The 20,346-nt window shown below is 42.2% G+C and overlaps 1 protein-coding gene across 1 annotated transcript; it reads left to right on the top strand.

Moving 5' to 3' along the window:
• Nucleotides 1-1,359: 1,359 nt before the first annotated feature.
• On the top strand, nt 1,360-20,057 carry ATPsynbeta (ATP synthase, beta subunit). The gene is made up of 7 exons (XM_053800065.2): nt 1,360-1,544; nt 5,048-5,230; nt 12,990-13,124; nt 14,846-15,007; nt 15,102-15,781; nt 15,951-16,130; nt 19,732-20,057. Exons 1-7 carry the CDS (start codon nt 1,427-1,429, stop codon nt 19,849-19,851), a joined length of 1,578 nt encoding a protein of 525 aa, XP_053656040.1. The 5' UTR covers nt 1,360-1,426; the 3' UTR covers nt 19,852-20,057.
• Nucleotides 20,058-20,346: the final 289 nt, after the last annotated feature.

The raw sequence follows: 20,346 nt of genomic DNA, 5'->3' as shown, positions 1-20,346 counted from the left end.
TCTGCATGACAGTGTCTTCCATTGCAGACACTGCAAGGCTCCAGGCGGACATCAACCGAATCTTTCAGTGGGCTGCAGAAAACAATATGAAGTTCAACGATGAGAAATTTCAATTACTCAGATATGGTAAACACTAGGAAATTAAATCTTCATCAGAGTACAAAACAAATTCTGGCCACAAAATAGAGCAAAACACCAACGTCAAAGACCTGGGAGTGATCATGTCGGAGGATCTCACCTTCAAGGACCATAACATTGTATCAATCGCATCTGCTAGAAAAATGACAGGATGGATAATGAGAACCTTCAAAACTAGGGAGGCCAAGCCCATGATGACACTCTTCAGGTCACTTGTTCTATCTAGGCTGGAATATTACTGCACACTAACAGCACCTTTCAAGGCAGGTGAAATTGCTGACCTAGAAAATGTACAGAGAACCTTCACGGCGCGCATAACCGAGATAAAACACCTCAATTACTGGGAGCGCTTGAGGTTCCTAAACCTGTATTCCCTGGAACGCAGGCAGGAGAGATACATGATTATATACACCTGGAAAATCCTAGAGGGACTAGTACCGAACTTGCACACGAAAATCTCTCACTACGAAAGCAAAAGACTTGGCAGACGATGCAACATGCCCCCAATGAAAAGCAGGGGTGTCACTAGCACGTTAAGATACCATACAATAAGTGTCAGGGGCCCGAGACTGTTCAACTGCCTCCCACCATACATAAGGGGGATTACCAACAGATCCCTGGCAGTCTTCAAGCTGGCACTGGACAAGCACCTAAAGTCGGTTCCTGACCAGCCGGGCTGTGGCTCGTACGTTGGTTTGCGTGCAGCCAGCAGTAACAGCCTGGTTGATCAGGCTCTGATCCACCAGGAGGCCTGGTCACAGACCGGGCCGCGGGGGCGTTGACCCCCGGAACTCTCTCCAGTTAAACTCCAGTATATCTTCCCAGCTTATATCAGTTAGGATTTGGTTTACTTGGTCCCACTGGAAATAAGTACAAAGGCCCCAATGGAAATAAGTACAAGGACCCTAAGAGAAATAAGTCACATTGACATTTTTTGGTTATCCTGGTGGGTAATTTACACTGATAATTGTACTTAAGTGTTCCTGTGCCTAAATAAACTCGTGTGGTTAGTAGTATATGGTAGACAGAACAGTAAGACTTAAGCAATATATGGGAATCTTATGGAAGCTTCCTAAATAAAGATTCCCATATATTGTACCAGTCTTATTATATATTCAACCTGTCGGTTTTTTTAAACCATTTATCACATGATAGAGCCGAGGAGAGCCGAGTGTGGCCGAGGGTTGGCGAAGCCAGCCAGCCACAGCCAGGCCACAGCCAGCCACAGCCAGGCCACAGCCAGGCCAGCCAGTCAGAGCCAGGCCGCCATTACTCTCCACCAGCCACCATGTTAGGAGCTACTGTGAGAGCCTGCTCCAGCGTCTTGAAGGCTGCTAAACCTGCTGTGGGTGCCATCAACCTGCAGCATGGAGGTGCTAGGAGCCTGCCAGCCCTCTACAGTGCCCGTGAGTGCCACAATAAGTGCCCTGAGCCTGGGTATTGAGGTGTCCCAGCCGGTACCTACTTCCACCCGGCTATCATGACCGGCCGCCATTATATCTCCCACCACCCAATATTCTCATAGTTTTTGTTTCTCCTGTAGCCAGATAACTTGATATATCACACATCTACAAGAATCATCTACATGACTTCGATGTAGACTGGTTTAAATCTGAGATTCTTGGAGTTTTGTATATTTTAGGTCGACATTTTGGGCGTCAGCTGATGTTTTTGGAGAGGGAGGCTGTACCTACTGCTGTACCTACTGCTGTACCTGCTGCTGTAGTGGCTACTGCTGTACCTGCTGCTGTAGTGGCTACTGCTGTACCTGCTGCTGTAGTGGCTACTGCTGTACCTGCTGCTGTAGTGGCTACTGCTGTACCTGCTGCTGTAGTGGCTATTGCTGTACCTGCTGCTGTAGTAGATAACTGCTGTAGTAGCTACTGCTGTACTTGTTGCTGTAGCAGGTAACTGCTGTACCTGCTGCTGTAGCAGGTAACTGCTGTATCTGCTGCTGTAGTAGGTAACTGCTGTACCTGCTGCTGTAGTAGGTAACTGCTGTACCTGCTGTTGTAGTAGGTAACTGCTGTACCTGCTGTTGTAGAAGGTAGCTGCTGTACCTGCTGTTGTAGCAGGTAACTGCTGTACCTGCTGTTGTAGAAGGTAACTGCTGTAAAGGCTGTTGTAGCAGGTAACTGCTGTACCTGCTGTTGTAGCAGGTAACTGCTGTACCTGCTGTTGTAGCAGGTAACTGCTGTACTTGCTGTTGTAGTAGGTAACTTCTGTACCTGTTGTTGTAGCAGGTAACTGCTGTACCTGCTGTTGTAGCAGGTAACTGCTGTACCTGCTGTTGTAGCAGGTAACTGCTGTACCTGCTGTTGTAGCAGGTAACTGCTGTACCTGCTGTTGTAGCAGGTAACTGCTGTACCTGCTGTTGTAGCAGGTAACTGCTGTTGTAGCAGGTAACTGCTGTTGTAGCAGGTAACTGCTGTTGTAGCAGGTAACTGCTGTTGTAGCAGGTAACTGCTGTACCTGCTGTTGTAGCAGGTAACTGCCGTACCTGCTGTTGTAGCAGGTAACTGCCGTACCTGCTGTTGTAGCAGGTAACTGCTGTACCTGCTGTTGTAGCAGGTAACTGCTGTACCTGCTGTTGTAGCAGGTAACTGCTGTACCTGCTGTTGTAGCAGGTAACTGCTGTACCTGCTGTCGTAGCAGGTAACTGCTGTACCTGCTGTTGTAGCAGGTAACTGCTGTACCTGCTGTTGTAGCAGGTAACTGCTGTACCTGCTGTTGTAGCAGGTAACTGCTGTACCTGCTGTTGTAGCAGGTAACTGCTGTACCTGCTGTTGTAGCAGGTAACTGCTGTACCTGTTGTAGCAGGTAACTGCTGTACCTGCTGTTGTAGCAGGTAACTGCTGTACCTGCTGTTGTAGCAGATAACTGCTGTACCTGCTGTTGTAGCAGGTAACTGCTGTACCTGCTGTTGTAGCAGGTAACTGCTGTACCTGCTGTTGTAGCAGGTAACTGCTGTACCTGCTGTTGTAGCAGGTAACTGCTGTACCTGCTGTTGTAGCAGGTAACTGCTGTACCTGCTGTTGTAGCAGGTACCTGCTGTTGTAGCAGGTAACTGCTGTTGTAGCAGGTAACTGCTGTTGTAGCAGGTAACTGCTGTTGTAGCAGGTAACTGCTGTTGTAGCAGGTAACTGCTGTTGTAGCAGGTAACTGCTGTTGTAGCAGGTAACTGCTGTACCTGCTGTTGTAGCAGGTAACTGCTTTACCAGCTGATGTTGTAGCAGGTAACTGCTGTACCTGCTGTTGTAGCAGGTAACTGCTGTACCTGTTACTGTAGTGGCTGCTGCTGTAGTAGATAATTGCTGTACCTACTGCTGTAGTAGATAACTGCTGTACCTGCTGCTGTAATAGCTACTGCTGATGAAGCTGCTTCTGGTAGTCGGTAAATATATAGTTACTTATCCATAGCTACAGAAGTGTATATATAAGATGGGTATTAGTGTGCCGGTGACCACCCGGTCACTGACATCACCTAATGAATTGTTACTATAAAGAGCATTGCAAAAATTAGCAACAGAGGCAAATGCTGGTGATCTCGTTGACATTTGCAATAAATACTACCATAGATTAATGTTGGTGATATGCTCATGGTTGATTATTATTATTATTATAATCAAGGGGAAGTGCTAAACCCGTAGGATTATACAGCGCCTGGGGGGGGATGTGGAAGGCATTCAGGCTTAATTCGGGGAACTGGAATACAAATCCAATTCCCTAAATCAAGAGCCCCTCACCAACATCAAGGAACCTTCCCTGAGGGGTGCTCATGGTTGAACTTTTTCATATTGAGCGTTGTCATATCTCAAAAATCTGTATGACCCTTGTGAGTTTAGTGCTTAGTGATTATAATATATCAAATACCTGAATGGAGTTTACTTCCATGGTGTATATTGTTACCGTATTTCACTTGTCAACCACTTACATTAAAAAATAATTCCTAATATTCTTGTGGCTGATTTTGATGTGTAATAAATTTTAGGGTTGAACCAAATCATTTGGTATTTTTTGAGTATGCTTATTTTTATGGTGTTATTATTGGCAAAAATAATGGTATAGACCCATCATATCTTGTATCTCTGGTAAAGAGTTTATCTTTGTCTGTGCCTCTTAGTATATTTGTTGTGATTATTTACCCTATTTTTATTTCCTTTGCCTCTCAAATGAGATAAGGTCTAATTCTCTCATTCTTTCTTCATATTTCATTTCCCCCAACTCAGCTATCAGTCTTGATGACCAAGGTAATTGTTTGGTAATTAAAAGCTGAGGACATCTCACTTTGTCAGTACCTATCACATTAGTTCATCAAGGACCTGGAAATAAGTCACTTTGACTTTTTCAGGTTATCTTAGATAATCTGTTCATATGCTACTATGTATGATAATTTGTGTAAATATTTATGTGCAACTGTACCTCCTAAATAAACTTTTTTCCTTAAGAATCCTTGACTGCAGTAATTCAGGTCCCAGTTACTGTGGTTATAACTACAAGTACCATCCAACTTACAACCTGCTTGACATACGACCACTCATCTATATAGCCGTACAAAAATAAAACTATAAAATAAAATCATTACCATAACTATGTTGATATACAGTAGTAAAATATTTAGTAAAAAGTTACACACGATACTATGCAGGTACTTTATATGGCAAAGGTGTGACATTATGCCCTACCCAGTATGTCAGCAATTTTCTGAGGTACGACTTTCGTCCATTTTGACTTGGTCAGAACTAGTCTTGGTCATAAGTCAGATGGTACTTATATTAGATTTTTCTGATGAAACCGGTTTTGCGTGCCATACTTGATAATGGTGACAGATCCTGGCCATCTGATGTAATAATGTGGATTGCTGAAGGCTTTTTATTACGCGTACCATTAACCTTTGTTGCTCTTTCAGATCGTAACTATGCTGCCAAGGCTGAGGCTGCCACACAGACTGGAGTGGCTACTGGCAAGGTTGTTGCAGTAATTGGTGCTGTTGTTGATGTGCAGTTTGATGGGGAGCTGCCTCCTATTTTGAATTCTCTGGAGGTGGCAAACCGGACTCCCAGGCTGGTTCTTGAGGTTGCTCAGCATCTTGGTGAGAATATTACCCATTAAACTTGATAGTCTGGTAAGGACTGATGTAATCCTTTCCTGGATTGAAGCTTTTTTAACCTGTAAAACATTAGTGCTCTGAATCACAACATCTTCACCCTAATTTCAAAAAGCAATTGTTATACACTCCATTTCTTAAATTAGCCTGGCTAAGTAGTACTGTATCTCTGAATAACTTCATACATATATATTCTCCTTACACTAAAAAGAGTTTTGATTCAACAGAACATTCACTCATGTTTATGACTACCATATTTTCTGTATTTTATATCAAAAGTTCTTCATTATATTCTCTGTATATGTACACTACAGTGGACCCCCGGTATTCGATATTAATCCGTTCCTGAGAGCTCATCGAATACCGATATCGAAAACCGAATCAATTTTCCTCATAAGAAATAATGAAAATCAAATTAATCCGTGTAAGACACCCAAAAGTATGAAAAAAAAAATTTTACTACATGAAATATTAAGTTTAATGCAATAGAATAATTACAATAACAATAAAATAATTGACACTTACCTTTAATGAAGATCTGGTGATGATTGATGGGATGGAAGGAGGGGAGAGGTGTTAGTGTTTAGAAGGGGAATCCCCTTCCATTAGGACTTGAGGTAGCAAGTCCTTTTCCAGGGTTACTTCCCTTCTTCTTTTAATGCCACTAGGACCAGCTTGAGAGTCACTGGACCTCTGTCGCACAACAAATCTGTCCATAGAGCTCAGTACCTCCTGTTCCTTTACGATTCATCTAAAATGGGCCACAACATTGTCATTGTAATAGCTGTGTTAGGGTGATTTTCATCCATAAAGGTTTGCACTTCAACCCACTGTGCACACATTTCCTTAATTTTTGAAGTAGGCACAGTGTATTCCACAACTGGTATAGGCTTCTCAGGGTTAGCCCCAAACCCTTCAAAATCTTTATTAATTTCCATACTAATTCTCACCCTTTTTACCACAGGGTTGGCACTAGAAGCTTTCTTGGGGCCCATGGTGACTTACTTTGCAGAAACAAGCACCAAACAGTGATAATATGGAATGTACCAAATGTATCCTTAGATGCATGCACACTGGCTGGCTTGTAAACACTGGCACACAAGGGGCAGTTCAGGCCACATGTGGACAGGTCTTGTACAAATCGTATCGAATACCGGGTTTTCAATCGAATACCGAGGGAAATTTTTGCGATATAATGCATCGAATACCGGATTTATCGAATACCGATGCCATCGAATACTGGGGGTCCACTGTACTTCCTCAAAAAAAATTATCTTTAATTATTTAATTAAAATGTATACAGTGTCTTGATCTCATCTTTTTTGGATGTGCTTTATGGTAACAGAAGGTGGCTATTAAGAGAAATGCTCTTTTGATTTGCAAAGTTTTGTCTGATTTTGCAGTAAACACAGACAACATTAGACAGATTTCCACCTTTCTCACTGCACACACCTCTACTAGTTTTACCACTTTTCTTGATCTAAAATCTGCATTTGATATTGCGAACAGAACCGTTATACTACATGAACTAGCCAAAATGAATATTGGTGGTAGCTTACTCTGCTGGATAATAGGATACCTGTCAAATAGAGTATCCTCTGTCCTTTACCAAGGCTTCAGAAGTGATTCTAAAGAAATGTCTTTAGGTACACTGCAGGGAGGAATTCTTAGTCCCATGCTATTTAATATTCTGATTAATGCTCTCCTAAATGCTCTACCTGCCTCACCTAAACATATAGCTATAAGCTATGCTGATGATATCATGATCCATACAACAGGGCATAAGAAGGCGTCTGGTTGTCTTTGTTGTGGACGTTTCGCCATCCAGTGGCTGGCTGGATGGCGAAGCGTCTACGATGGGGATGCCCGGGTGTTGTGCATGTGTCTTAATTTCATCTTATCGGTATTACTACTACTACTACTACTACTACTGTACTACTACTATACTACTACTACTACTACTACTACTACTATACTACTACTACTACTACTACTACTACTACTATACTACTACTACTACTACTACTACTACTATACTACTACTACTACTACTACTACTATACTACTACTACTACTATACTACTACTACTACTATACTACTACTACTACTACTACTACTACTACTACTACTACTATACTACTACTACTATACTACTACTACTACTACTACTACTACTACTACTACTACTACTACTACTATACTACTACTACTACTACTACTACTACTACTACTACTACTACTACTACTACTACTACTACTACTACTACTACTACTACTACTACTACTACTACTACTACTACTACTACTACTTGCTGCTGCTGTGCTGCTGCTGCTGTGCTGCTGCTGTGCTGCTGCTGCTGTGCTGCTGCTGTGCTGCTGCTGCTGCTGTGCTGCTGCTGTGCTGCTGCTGCTGTGCTGCTGCTGTGCTGCTGCTGCTGCTGTGCTGCTGCTGCTGTGCTGCTGCTGCTGCTGTGCTGCTGTGCTGCTGCTGCTGCTGCTGCTGCTGCTGTCTGCTGCTGTGCTGCTGCTGCTGTGCTGCTGCTGCTGTGCTGCTGCTGTGCTGCTGCTGCTGTGCTGCTGCTGCTGTGCTAACTAACTGCTGCTGCTGCTGCTGTGCTGCTGCTGCTGTGCTGATGCTCCAACAATGCTGCTGCTGCTGCTGCTGCTGCTGCTGCAACAACATGCTGCTGCTGCTGCTGTGCTGCTGCTACTGCTGATGCTGCTGTGCTGCTGCTGTGCTGCTGCTGCTGCTGTGCTGCTGCTGTGCTGCTGTGCTGCTGCTGCTGTAAGCTGTGCTGCTGCTGTGCTGCTGCTGCTGCTAACATAAGCAACTGCTAAGCAACAATGTGCTGCTGTGCTGCTGCTGCTAACTATATGCAATGCTGCTGTGCTGCTCCTGTGCTGCTGTGCTGCTCAACAAGCTAACTGTGCTGCTGTGCTGCTGCTGCTGCTGCTTGCTGTGCTGCTGCTGCTGCTGCTGTGCTGCTGCTGCTAACTGCTGTCTGCTGCTGCTGCTGCTGTGTTGCTATGCTGTTGCTGCTATGCTGCTGCTGCTATGCTGCTGCTGTTATGCTGTTGCTGCTATGCTGCTGCTGCTGTGCTGCTGCTATGCTGCTGCTGTTATGCTGCTTCTGTTATGCTGCTGCTGTGCTGCTGTGCTGCTGCTGCTGCTGCTACTGTGTTGGTGCTGCTGTGCTGCTGCTGCTGCTGCTGCTACTGTGTTGGTGCTGCTGTGCTGCTGCTGCTGCTGCTGCTACTGTGTTGGTGCTGCTGTGCTGCTGCTGCTGCTGCTGCTATGCTGCTGCTGTTGCTGCTATGCTGCTGCTATGCTGTTGCTGCTATGCTGCTGCTGCTGCTGTGCTGCTGCTGCGTGCTGTGTGCTGCTGTGCTGCTGTGCTGCGTGCTGCGTGCTGCTGCTGTTGCTATGCTGCTGCTATGCTGCTGCTGCTGTTGCTGTTGCTGTTATGCTGCTGCTGCTGTTATTCTGCTGCTGTTATGCTGCTATGCTGCTGTGCTAACTCACTGCTGCTGCTGCTGCTGCTGCTGCTGCTGTGCTGCTGCTGCTGCTGCTAAGCTAACAGCATGCTGCTGCTGCTGTGCTGCTGCTGAATGCTGCTGCTGCTGCATGCTGCTGCTGCTGCTGTGCTGCTGCTGCTGCTGCTGTGCTGCTGCTGCTGTGCTGCTGCTGTGCTGCTGCTGCTGCTGCTATTAACTAACTAACTGTGCAATGCTGTGCTGCTGCTGCTGCTGTGCTGCTGCTGTGCTGCTGCTCAATGCTGCTGCTGCTGCTGCTGCTGCTGCTGTGCTGCTGCTATGCTGCTGTAACTGCTGTGCTGCTGCTGCTGCTGCTTGCTGCTGCTGTGCTGCTGCTGTGCTGCTGTGCTGCTGCTGTGCTGCTGTGCATGTGCTGCTGCTGCTGTACTGCTGCTGCTGTGCTGCTGTGCTGCTGCTGCTGTGCTGCTGCTGCTGTGCTGTCCTCCAGTGCACTGCATGCTGCTGCTGCTGCTGCTGCTGCTGCTGCTGCTGCTGTGCTGCTGCTGCTGTGCTGCTGCTGCTGCTGTGCTGCTGCTGCTGTGCTGCTGCTGTGCTGCTGCTGCTGCTGCTAAGCTGTAACTGCTGCTGTAACTGCTGCTGCTAACTGCTGCTTGCTGCTGCTGCTGCTGCTAGTAACAACATGCTGCTGCTAACCATTGCTGCTGTGCTGCTGCTGTGCTGCTGTTGTGCTGCTGCTGCTGTGCTGCTGCTGCTGTGCTGCTGCTGCTGCTGCGGCTGCTGTGCTGCTGTTGTGAGGCTGCTGCTGCTGTGCTGCTGCTGCTGTTCTGGTTAGTGTGACTTTGTCAATGGTCCAAGTCGGACCGAAACGTCGTCGTAAGCTTCTCTCTTTTATGTGCGGGTTATTTGTGTATCGTTCCAGTCACGGTACTGTGCCGTTTTTTGTTATTTATGGACCCCACAGTTAAGCGTCATATTCTCTCCAACTTTTTTAATGTTCTTCCCTCTTTTAAACCCCTCTTTCGATCTTATGAGGCTGCTCTTATTGCTACCAGGTGTCGTAAGAATCAGCTTCGCTTCCTACGTGACTGTCTTGCTGAGCAAGTTCTGCCACCTTCCTTCTCCCACTTCCTGAAAACCAACCCACTGGGCACTCCCTTTCCTGATCATGCCCGTCTCCTACTTCAACAGCTCATTCTTTCTACTAAGTCACAGGTTGAAGATGCCTTCTTTACCTTCCGTCAACGTCAACGTGCTCTCTTTGCTGCTCTAGCACAGGATCTCTGTAGCCTTCTCTCTACCATTGCCTTTGACACTGCTCGCCTGAATGCACAAATTCATTCTTCTAAACTACAGAATAAACTACAACGTCTCATCTCAGCTAGCCCTTGGTCTAAATTCACCCTCACTGACTGTGTTACTAATCTGTCTTCTGTCTCACTCTCTCAGTATGAGCTTGAACTTCTTGGTTTTGGTCTTTAATTTGCCACTTCGCCTACTCCTCGCGCTGGTATTTCCCTGATTAGCTCTTTTGATTCCTTTCGTCAATCTCGCTTCCGTAATCTTCCTGACTTGTCCACTTTTCGTGGTGCTCTCCTTCCAGCTCTTGTTAGTCTGTTTTCTAAGAATCGCCACCTTCCACGCCGTTACCAACTGTCCCTTTCTTCTCTTAAATCCAACACTAACATTGTCATACTATCTTCTGACAAAGGTAATTCGGTAGTTATCCTTGATCGCGAGGATTACCTCCGTAAAGCTGATGTCTTGCTCTCTGACTCACGCACTTACACTCCTCTCGTTTCCAACCCTCTTGATCGCATCAAGAGATGTACCCTTTAACAAATCCACTATACCACAACTAAACAAGAAATGCAAAGCTAGGCTAAATGCTCTCAAAGCTGTTGCTGGCTACAATCCCAACTATGGTGCTAATGTGAGAATCGTGAGAATGATGTACATAGCCTATGTTAGGTCCTTAATTGATTATGCTGCTCCCATGTTGATATTAGCTAGAGAAAGTTCTCTCCGACCCTTGGAGTTAATGCAAAATGAAGCTCTCAGGATTATTCTTGGCTGTCCCAGATCTACAAAAGTTCTTAACATGAGGAAGGAGCTTGGTATTTCTAGTATCAGTGATAGGATTGTTGAAATTAACACTGTACTCGGTATTAGAATGTTGAGAAACGAACCAGACACTGTCACAGTGAATCTTGCCAAGTGTCTAGAGGTAAATACACACAGATCTAAATGGATTGTGAAAACGTGCAATTGCATTAAGTTTTATAACCTGCATGAACTGTATCACTGTAGGCAACAAGAGCATTTCACCCCTCCATGGAAGATGTGTTCATTTAATATCACATACCTACAAGTCCCTCCCAAGAAGCTTATTGCTAGTAATCCCTTCCTTAAATCTCTTGTTAGAGCAACTGCTCAAGAAGAAATTTCTCACCCAGCTGGTAGTAATAAGTTATCACAAGTTATATACACTGATGGATCTAAACAGGAGTCTTCTGGCAGGGCTGCATCTGCTCTTGTTGCCACCTCCCTAGTTAAGAACGATAATAAATTTGTTGAGTTAGGCATAAGAATTAACAACTGGGCGTCTACACTGCAAACTGAATTGTTTGCAATCCTAATGGCGCTAAAGCTAACCTATGATACTGACCTTGACTCTTATCATCATTACTGATTCTATGTCATCATTGAAGGCTCTTGACTCATATAATGACTCCAACAACATGCTCATTGGAGAAGCCAGGTATAGATACTCAAAAATTAGGGACAAAGGAATTAATGTACAATTGCTATGGATCCCATCACACATTGGATTACTCCTTCATGATAAAGTTGATATGTTAGCCAAGAAGAGTACCCAGAAGGAGAATGTAGAATATAACTGGTATAACTGTGTCTAGCATTAGGAATAATATTAGGAGAGAAGTAAATAATGAAAATGATTTATAGGAATGCAGTTAGAAGCCTGAGTAGATCTATAACCCACTATGATAACATGAATGTAGATAAGTATGTTTATGGAGCAACTTGCAATGTGAACAGACTGACTGATGTTGTAGTGGCCAGGCTTAGGCTTGGTTACAAGTACTTCTGGCAGTTTGGGAGACACACACATGATGATCAAACTAAATGTAAATTATGTGATCAGGCATATGGTCACTCTCTTGAACACTATGTGCTTAATTGTCCACTTATTGAGGAATACAGAGACAGACAGTATAATAACCTACGTGACATGTCAAGATATCTTATTAATGAAAATAAGATACCAGATATACTAAGCAAATTTCCTAAATTTGCTTGCAACAGATAAGTGAACTATAGATATGTAGATATAAATCCATATGTATTCCTGTTAACCCTTTGGGGCCTAGTTCCTAGGCCTTTTGTGTATCCATATGCTCTCGCGCTACCGTCCACAGGATGGATATGGGGTGCACAATAAACTAGCCACTTCGGTGGCAAAATCTAAAAATCTAAATCATTAGACAGTCTCGTTCATTTAGTCCTAGACCATTATCAAGTCACAGCTGAGTGAGAAAAGGCAGAGAAGCCCAGAAAATGGACTAAGGAGGTGGTGGTAGTAAAAGCACAGTGAAACTTCAGCACTTGAACTTAATTCATTCCAGAAGGCTGCTCAAGTGCCGATCTGTCTGAGTACCAAATGAATTTTTCCCAACCAATTTCCTTTTTGGTTATCACTAACCCTCTTAGGCCCCATGGTGACTTATTTCAACAAAAAATATAAAAAAATTCCAAAAAATGTGAAGCAACACGAAATAGTTTACAGTGAAGTTCTGGCAGGTCGTGTTTGTTTGGTTGAGTTCTGAGCAAACGATCGACTGAGCGATTTGTTTACCGAACAAAGCGTTCGAATACCAAATTGTTCGAGTGCAAAGCTGTTTGTGTACCAAGGTTCCACTGTAGTGCTAATCTTTTTTTTTTTTTTCCTTTAACTTGATGGATCAAAAAGTCTTCAGACATTTTATCTCTAAATGTGCCTTTTTCTTGTCACGTTATTGTGACTTGTTCATTAAATTTTCTTACAAATTATTTCGGTATATGATAAATTTGTGTTTTGAGAAATGTTATAAAAATAAAAGTGCACAGGAAGTATTATAAACACTGAAATAAACTTTGTTAAATAGGATTTGAATTTTATTAGTATGTGTATGCAATTTTCTCCCAAGATTTAAAAAGTGTTGCTGTGTGTAACACAAATGTTTGTTGCAGGAGAGAACACAGTGCGGACTATTGCTATGGATGGTACAGAAGGTCTTGTCCGTGGTAATGCTGTAAAAGATACTGGCAGCCCAATTTCCATTCCTGTTGGCCCGGGCACACTTGGTCGTATTATTAATGTAATTGGTAAGCTGAAAATGTGAAAAGTATTTGCAAGGGAATCTCAAAACCTAGTAAACCAGTAACAGGATATATGTTGGAGCTTTGACAGAATTTTTGAATGGCTTCCTCAGGAGATAATCTTCAATAGGTAAAATGCTGAATTTTCCACATATGCAGTACGACCCCTGTATCTGGGGGGGGGAAATACATTCCAAGGACCTGCTATGGATACCAAAGACGTGGATAGTAGCAGACCCTATATATAAGCCCTATACATCTCTATTATAAAGTTTAATTGAAAAATTATGCACAGTAAGTGGAGAATTATCACTTTTTCACTAATGGGAAGCAATTCCTGGCTTCTTTTAGGCATTGAAGAACTGCCAGCTTTTCTACTTTTGCACTTTGGGGCTGTTATTATGCAAAATTAAGAGGTATTTTTGGGCCATAGTAAACCGTGGATAAACCATGGATACCGAATCAGGGGATACGGGGGTTTTACTGTAGTTCAAATGCCTTAGTGCTAAATTTGAGGAAGCAAGTAAAACATTTCTTAAAATCCCAGATTCTTTTTTGATTATTAATAAAATTTCTTATAATAAAATTACAAATGCTACTTGAGCTGATAAAAGTTGCTACTTAATTTCACTAAAGAGTAGATTTATAATGAGAGTAAAAGTTGATGCCAGGAAGCCTCAGAACAAGTTCCGGAATATTAATGGAAGGATTTTAGTTGCAAAGAGTAAAAGGTAAAATTGGATGAAAAGGTAAGGAGAGAGCAATGATTTTGTTAATAACTAAAATATCGGTTGGTGAATGAGAACCCCATCCCACATTCTCCCATTAGTTCTTCCATGCATGATAGGTTATCAAATCGTAAAAAAAAAAAAATACGTTGCAGTTCCTAGGTGCTTTATGATCCCTACAGGGTCTTCCTTCCTCCTGAGTGTGATGTAGCCATTTTTAATGCAAACACAAAATTTTCTGACATAGCCAGCTATGCTTAATTTTGTCATAGTGGAATTTTCAGCTACTAGTTCATCACTTTCATTATTACACCTTAAATTATTCTTGTTATTGATGTAAGGTTTTATGGTACCCCATTTAATTTTTAGGACAAGCAGTTTTTAATTTACTCTTGACAGTCCCCAGTTATATATTATAAACATGTAAATGGGTAGTATAGTTTGCTATAGACCTTGGTAATAGATACCAACAAATTGGTTTAAAAAAGACTTGTGAGCAAACACTAAGAAATTTTTTTCTTTCCAGCACACCGGCTGTATCCCACGGAGGCAGGGTGACCCAAAAAAGAAACACTTTCACCATCATTCACACACAATCACTGTCTTTACAGAGGTGTGCAGATAGGACAGTTTAGACATCACTCCAAACAGCCAATATTCCAAATTTCTCCATTAAAGCACAGGCATTGTACTTCCCACCTCCAGGACTCGAGTCTGGCTAACCGGTTTCCCTGAATCCCTTTACAGAATACTGTATTACTTTACTCACACAACAACAGCTCATCTGGTCCCAAAAACCACTTGTCTCCATTCACTCCTATCTAACACACAAATGCCTGCTGTAAGTCCAAGCTCCTTGCACACAAAACCTCTTTCACCCCCTCCCTCCATCCTTTCCTAGGATGACCCCATTATAAAATTTGTTTTTGAATCCTACTCCAGTAGATTTTTTAATGCATTTCCATTGCAAAACAATTTAGATTTGCAATTATTTTCTAGGCGAGCCTATTGATGAACGTGGGCCCGTTGTTACTGAGCATTATGCAGCCATTCACGCTGAAGCTCCTGACTTCGTTGACATGTCTGTTGAGCAAGAGATTCTTGTAACAGGCATCAAGGTGGTAGACCTGCTGGCCCCTTACTCAAAGGGTGGAAAGATTGGTGAGTACTAAATTAAAAATATATGGTGCTACTTTATTTAGATAAAAATATTATTTTGTTTATACCTGCATATTATATTATTGTTTATTTTCAGGTCTCTTTGGTGGTGCTGGTGTGGGCAAAACTGTACTCATCATGGAACTGATTAACAATGTTGCTAAGGCTCACGGTGGTTACTCTGTGTTTGCTGGTGTAGGTGAGCGCACCCGTGAAGGAAATGATCTCTATCACGAGATGATTGAGTCTGGCGTGATTTCATTAAAGGACGACACCTCCAAGGTATCTTTGGTATACGGTCAGATGAATGAGCCCCCAGGTGCCCGTGCCCGTGTTGCCCTGTCTGGTCTTACTGTAGCTGAATACTTCCGTGACAAGGAGGGACAAGATGTGCTGCTCTTCATTGACAACATTTTCCGTTTCACTCAAGCTGGTTCTGAAGTGTCTGCTCTGCTTGGGCGTATCCCTTCTGCTGTAGGTTACCAACCTACTCTGGCTACTGACATGGGTAGCATGCAGGAGAGAATTACTACTACCAAGAAGGGATCAATTACATCTGTTCAAGCTATTTATGTGCCTGCTGATGACTTGACTGATCCTGCCCCTGCCACTACTTTTGCTCACTTGGATGCCACTACTGTGTTGTCTCGTGGCATTGCCGAGTTGGGTATCTACCCAGCTGTGGATCCCCTGGATTCTATATCTCGTATCATGGACCCTAATATTATTGGAGAGGCTCACTACAATGTTGCAAGATCAGTACAAAAGATTCTTCAGGTTGGTTTTGTTTGAAATAATCCATGTGGTTTGTATTCCAAATTTGTAGTGTTGTATGATGCATACAGGTGTACCATTTGTTTTTAACATAATGTACTCCAGACTTGATGTTACTACAAATAACAAAATTTGTTTACTGTATGTATTAACATGTAGTATTTTGTTCCAGGATCACAAATCACTACAGGATATCATTGCTATTTTGGGTATGGATGAGTTGTCTGAAGAGGATAAACTGACAGTAGCACGTGCTCGCAAAATTCAGAAGTTCTTGTCCCAGCCTTTCCAGGTGGCAGAAGTATTCACTGGTTATTCTGGAAAGTTTGTGCCACTAGATAAAACAATAGCTGTAAGTAACAAAAAATGCATCTGAAATATAATTCTTTTTATTTGCCTTTATTTCAGTAGCAAAATCTTTTGTTGCACATAGTTATCCTTTCAAGAAGTGATTGCTTGTATTTATTTTTCTTTTCTTTAGGATTTTAGCTTTTAGCTTACATTTGCCTTTGTTTTGAAGGTATGAGAATATTCCACAGTACCTTTGAAATCTCACTTTTGTTCAAATCTGAATTATGAATTTCTTTAACAAATGAATTATTAGACACTTGTGCAACATCAGGGTATTTTTATTTGTAGATGTTTCACCATCCAGTAGCTTTACAGTGTATATTCAAGGGCGTAATTAGAAGACTAGAACTATGTACAAAAAAACGAGGCAGTCAGTTCTTCAGCCTTGGAGTTGGTGAAGAGCACCATAGTTTTGAATTGCAGTTTTGTATCTTGGTTCATTCCTTCAGGGTAGTGTGAAAGATAGTTTACAGGCTTAAATTAATTTTAGGTTTGTGCCTTTTTATCACATTTTGCCTGTTTTTCTAAAGGCATTTATGGGACAATGCTTCTGGTATTGAGCTCCCCTTTCACAGCTCACTTGATACTAATAATGTTGGTAGAATTGCCAACAATATGTTAGGTTTCAAGGATACATTTGCAACTAATGCAACATCTTATTGTGGCAACGTTTCACTCTCCAGGAGCTTGACAACACTACTGGAGAGTGAAATGTTTTCACGGTAATATGTTGCATTAGTTGTATGTGTTCTTTTACTGGGCTAACACTTGACAGTAGCAGAAGAAAACCATTCATTACCACCACTGAACTGGCAAGTATACTACACTTTGGTTCCAAGGTCTTCTAATGTTGGTTTCCTAAGTGCTTTTATGGAATGGCCAACCCTCTTCATCTTGTATGAAGAGAAACTTACATGGCACACCCACTCAAGGGGCATAAACAATTACTTCTTGGTCCTTCCCACCATTTTCCATTCACAGACAGAATTATCTTGTTTAATTCATGTTAAGCGCTAAACCTGTTTGGGTCATTCAGCGCAAGACTTGGTGGAGGTTTGATCCTCCATCTGCTGAGCCTGTAACAGATGTGTTTCCTATTTATACTCTGTGTATCAGAAGTCCTCTGGTTGGTCCTTACTTTCTAGCAATTAGTGCTAGGGATATATTAAGTAACCTGCTATAGTAATAATGATCTAGGTTGGACATAATCTTCCATACCTTGCAAGACCAGGTTTATTTCCTACATGCAAACTGGAGTATGTAACATATTGGTTCCATAACTAAGTTGTAGATTGTGCATAGCACTAATAATGTCTCATTAATATGCAGAATTTGATTCGGGGTTGTACGACTGTTTGTGCTCCTTTGTATAGTACGGTGATTGAGTACTTTGGAAGTGCACAAATGATTGTTGCCAGTTTAACGTAGGTTTGTGTATTTGGAAATCACAGCTTTTAAGAGCCCAACATATTCTTTGGCTTAGATCTTGAAAATATTTTCTATTTCATAAAAAAATCTGTGGTAGGACTGCAACAGGTATAGCCAATTTTTTCTTAATGAAATATAATCCCAGTTGTATGTTAGGTCAGGTGGGGGCACCCCACGTAATTACAGTGGACCCCCGGTTAACGATATTTTTTCACTCCAGAAGTATGTTCAGGTGCCAGTACTGACCGAATTTGTTCCCATAAGGAATATTGTGAATTAGATTAGTGCATTTCAGACCCCCAAACATACACGTACAAACGCACTTACATAAATACACTTACATAATTGGTCGCATTCAGAGGTGATCGTTATGCGGGGGTCCACTGTATCTGAAGTTATATCAAGTATGTGATCCTTACATATAGTGTAATTCTGAACAGCAATTTCTAAATCTAATATAAAATATTTGCTGTTTTGGATTACAGTGGACCCCCGGTTAACGATTTTAATCCGTGCAAGAGGGGTAATTGTTATGCGAAATAATCGTTATGTGAATGAATTTTCCCCATAAGAAATAATGGAAATAAAATTAATCCGTGCAAGACACCCAAAAGTATGAAAAAAAAAATTTTACCACATGAAATATACATTTTCCCACACACAAAGAGAAGGATACATGCACAATAGTAGAGTAGTACATGTACAGTATATATTGTGCATGTACTAGTCTACTAAATGAAGAATAAATGACACTTACCTTTATTGAAGATGCAGCAATGACTGATGAGACAGTGTGTCCTGGGAGTGCCTTTTCCTCCTGAGTACTGTAGGTCCTGTTTGGCATTTTCTTCCAGAACAGGCCTTATCACACTGTGTATGCCACTACGATTCTTAAATCTCTCAAACCAACCTTTGCTGGCTTTAAATTCACCAATATGAGCACTAGTTCCAGGCATTTTTCCCTGTTCACCTGGGTGTTAGTCGACTTGTGTGGGTTGCATCCTGGGAGATAAGATTAAGGACCCCAATGGAAATAAGTTAGACAGTCTTCGATGACACTGACTTTTTTGGGTTATCCTGGGTGGCAAATCCTCTGGGGTTAATTGTTTCTTGGTATTCTCAATAAGCCACACCAACAACGGTGCTACAGCAGCAGCAGCAGCTGACAGTGCAGCAGCAGCAGCAGCAGCTGTACCACCAATAGTAGCGATGGTTGATTGGGGTTTATTATACAACCTGGCCAGCTCGGAGACATGCACTCCACTTTCATACTTATCAATGATCTTTTTCTTCATCTCTATTGTAATTCTCACCCTTATTGCTGTAGGGTTGGCACTAGAAGCTTTCTTGGGGCCCATGGTCACTTATTTTCCAGAAAAAGCACCGAAAACACTGTAATAATACGAAATATTCCGATTGTATGCTTGGATGTTACCGCGGAGGCTGGCTGGTAAACAATGCCACCGGCGGAACATGTGAGTGCGTCTCGGAAGAAAATCGGTAAGCGGGTTTTTAAGCGGTATGTGAGGCAAAATTTTTGCAATTAAAGTAAGCGGTATGCGAAATAATCGCTATGTGATGCCATCGTTATGCGGGGGTCCACTGTATTTTTGTATATCCACCAGTCATTGGTAACATCTTATGCCTTTTCTGCTGAATCCTAACTTCCCTATCACCCTAGGTCATTAGCCTACCCACATCTCTGACAATAACATTGTTTTGCAGATGGTATGACATTTTATCCATAGTTGCTCTGTTGCAGAGACATTTTTTTAACACACCGAGATAGGGTGACCCGAAAAAGAATCACTTTCACTGTCATTAAATCTATCACTGTCTTACCAGAGGTGTGCCAGTGCTACAGATCAGATGCCCCTCCAAGCTGCAGATATCCCCACTCCCTCCACACTCAAGTCTCTGGCTAACTGACTTCCCTGAATCCCTTAACAAAATGTTACCTTGCTCACTCAACAGCTCTTAGTTTCCACTCCTGTCTTACATGCTCTCACATGCCTGCTAGAGACTTTGTACTATCATAATACTTTGCTTACTCCCCTAAATACTTCTAATATCATAGTTCTACCAAGTTAATCTTTATAAATAAAGTACATTTATTGTGCATTATGCAGACTTTGAAGTATAATTGTATGTTTTTCTTCTGATTTGCTTTTCAGAGTTTCGAGCAGATTTTGGCTGGGAAATACGATCATCTGCCTGAGGCTGCTTTCTACATGCAGGGTGACATTCAAGATGTTATTGAAAAGGCTGAGCAGTTGGCACTTCAAGGAAGCTAAGCTGTGACTATAAATTTCCTTGGATTAACATAAGTAATGTACAGAGTGCTGGTAAATGTTCCAATAATCTTTGGGATGCAGAGCACTAGTTGAAGTCTGGTAAACTATGGCAAAACATGTTACGTAAGTTATTCCTGAAAAATAAGTCATGTGTTGTACAGAATTCCAGTGATAATGTAAATTTATATAAATAAATGTTAAGTCTATTTTACTTTTTTTTTTCCTGTGAATCATATTTGTTTTGCAGGTCTTTATTGCAAGTGTTTAATGGGAAAATGTCCATGCAGAATTATGCTTTGTAATGTGTACACTGAGTTACCTCAGTACAGTATATATATTGTGCTGCTGAAGTAATGCTTGCATGAATGCTTCCTTCAAGGTGGGGTACAGGTTCTTGATCCAATGAATTTGAGTTACCCATTCGTTGGATCAGAACTTGTATGACTTATCGGCACACCATTGGGTTAGCTAAAACGTTAGCATGTGTTGGTAGAT

This window comes from Cherax quadricarinatus, chromosome 91 (assembly GCF_038502225.1).
Source record: "Cherax quadricarinatus isolate ZL_2023a chromosome 91, ASM3850222v1, whole genome shotgun sequence".
NCBI lineage: Eukaryota > Metazoa > Arthropoda > Malacostraca > Decapoda > Parastacidae > Cherax > Cherax quadricarinatus.
This window is presented reverse-complemented; position numbering and strand designations above follow the sequence as displayed.

Bases quoted from the DNA above. Each gene is read 5' to 3' on its own strand.
- ATPsynbeta (XM_053800065.2), top strand. From the start codon at position 1,427: ATGTTAGGAGCTACTGTGAGAGCCTGCTCCAGCGTCTTGAAGGCTGCT. The intron at 13,125-14,845 runs GTAAGCTGAAAA...ATTATTTTCTAG, and splicing joins TCGTATTATTAATGTAATTG to GCGAGCCTATTGATGAACGT. The intron at 15,782-15,950 runs GTTGGTTTTGTT...ATTTTGTTCCAG, and splicing joins CAGTACAAAAGATTCTTCAG to GATCACAAATCACTACAGGA.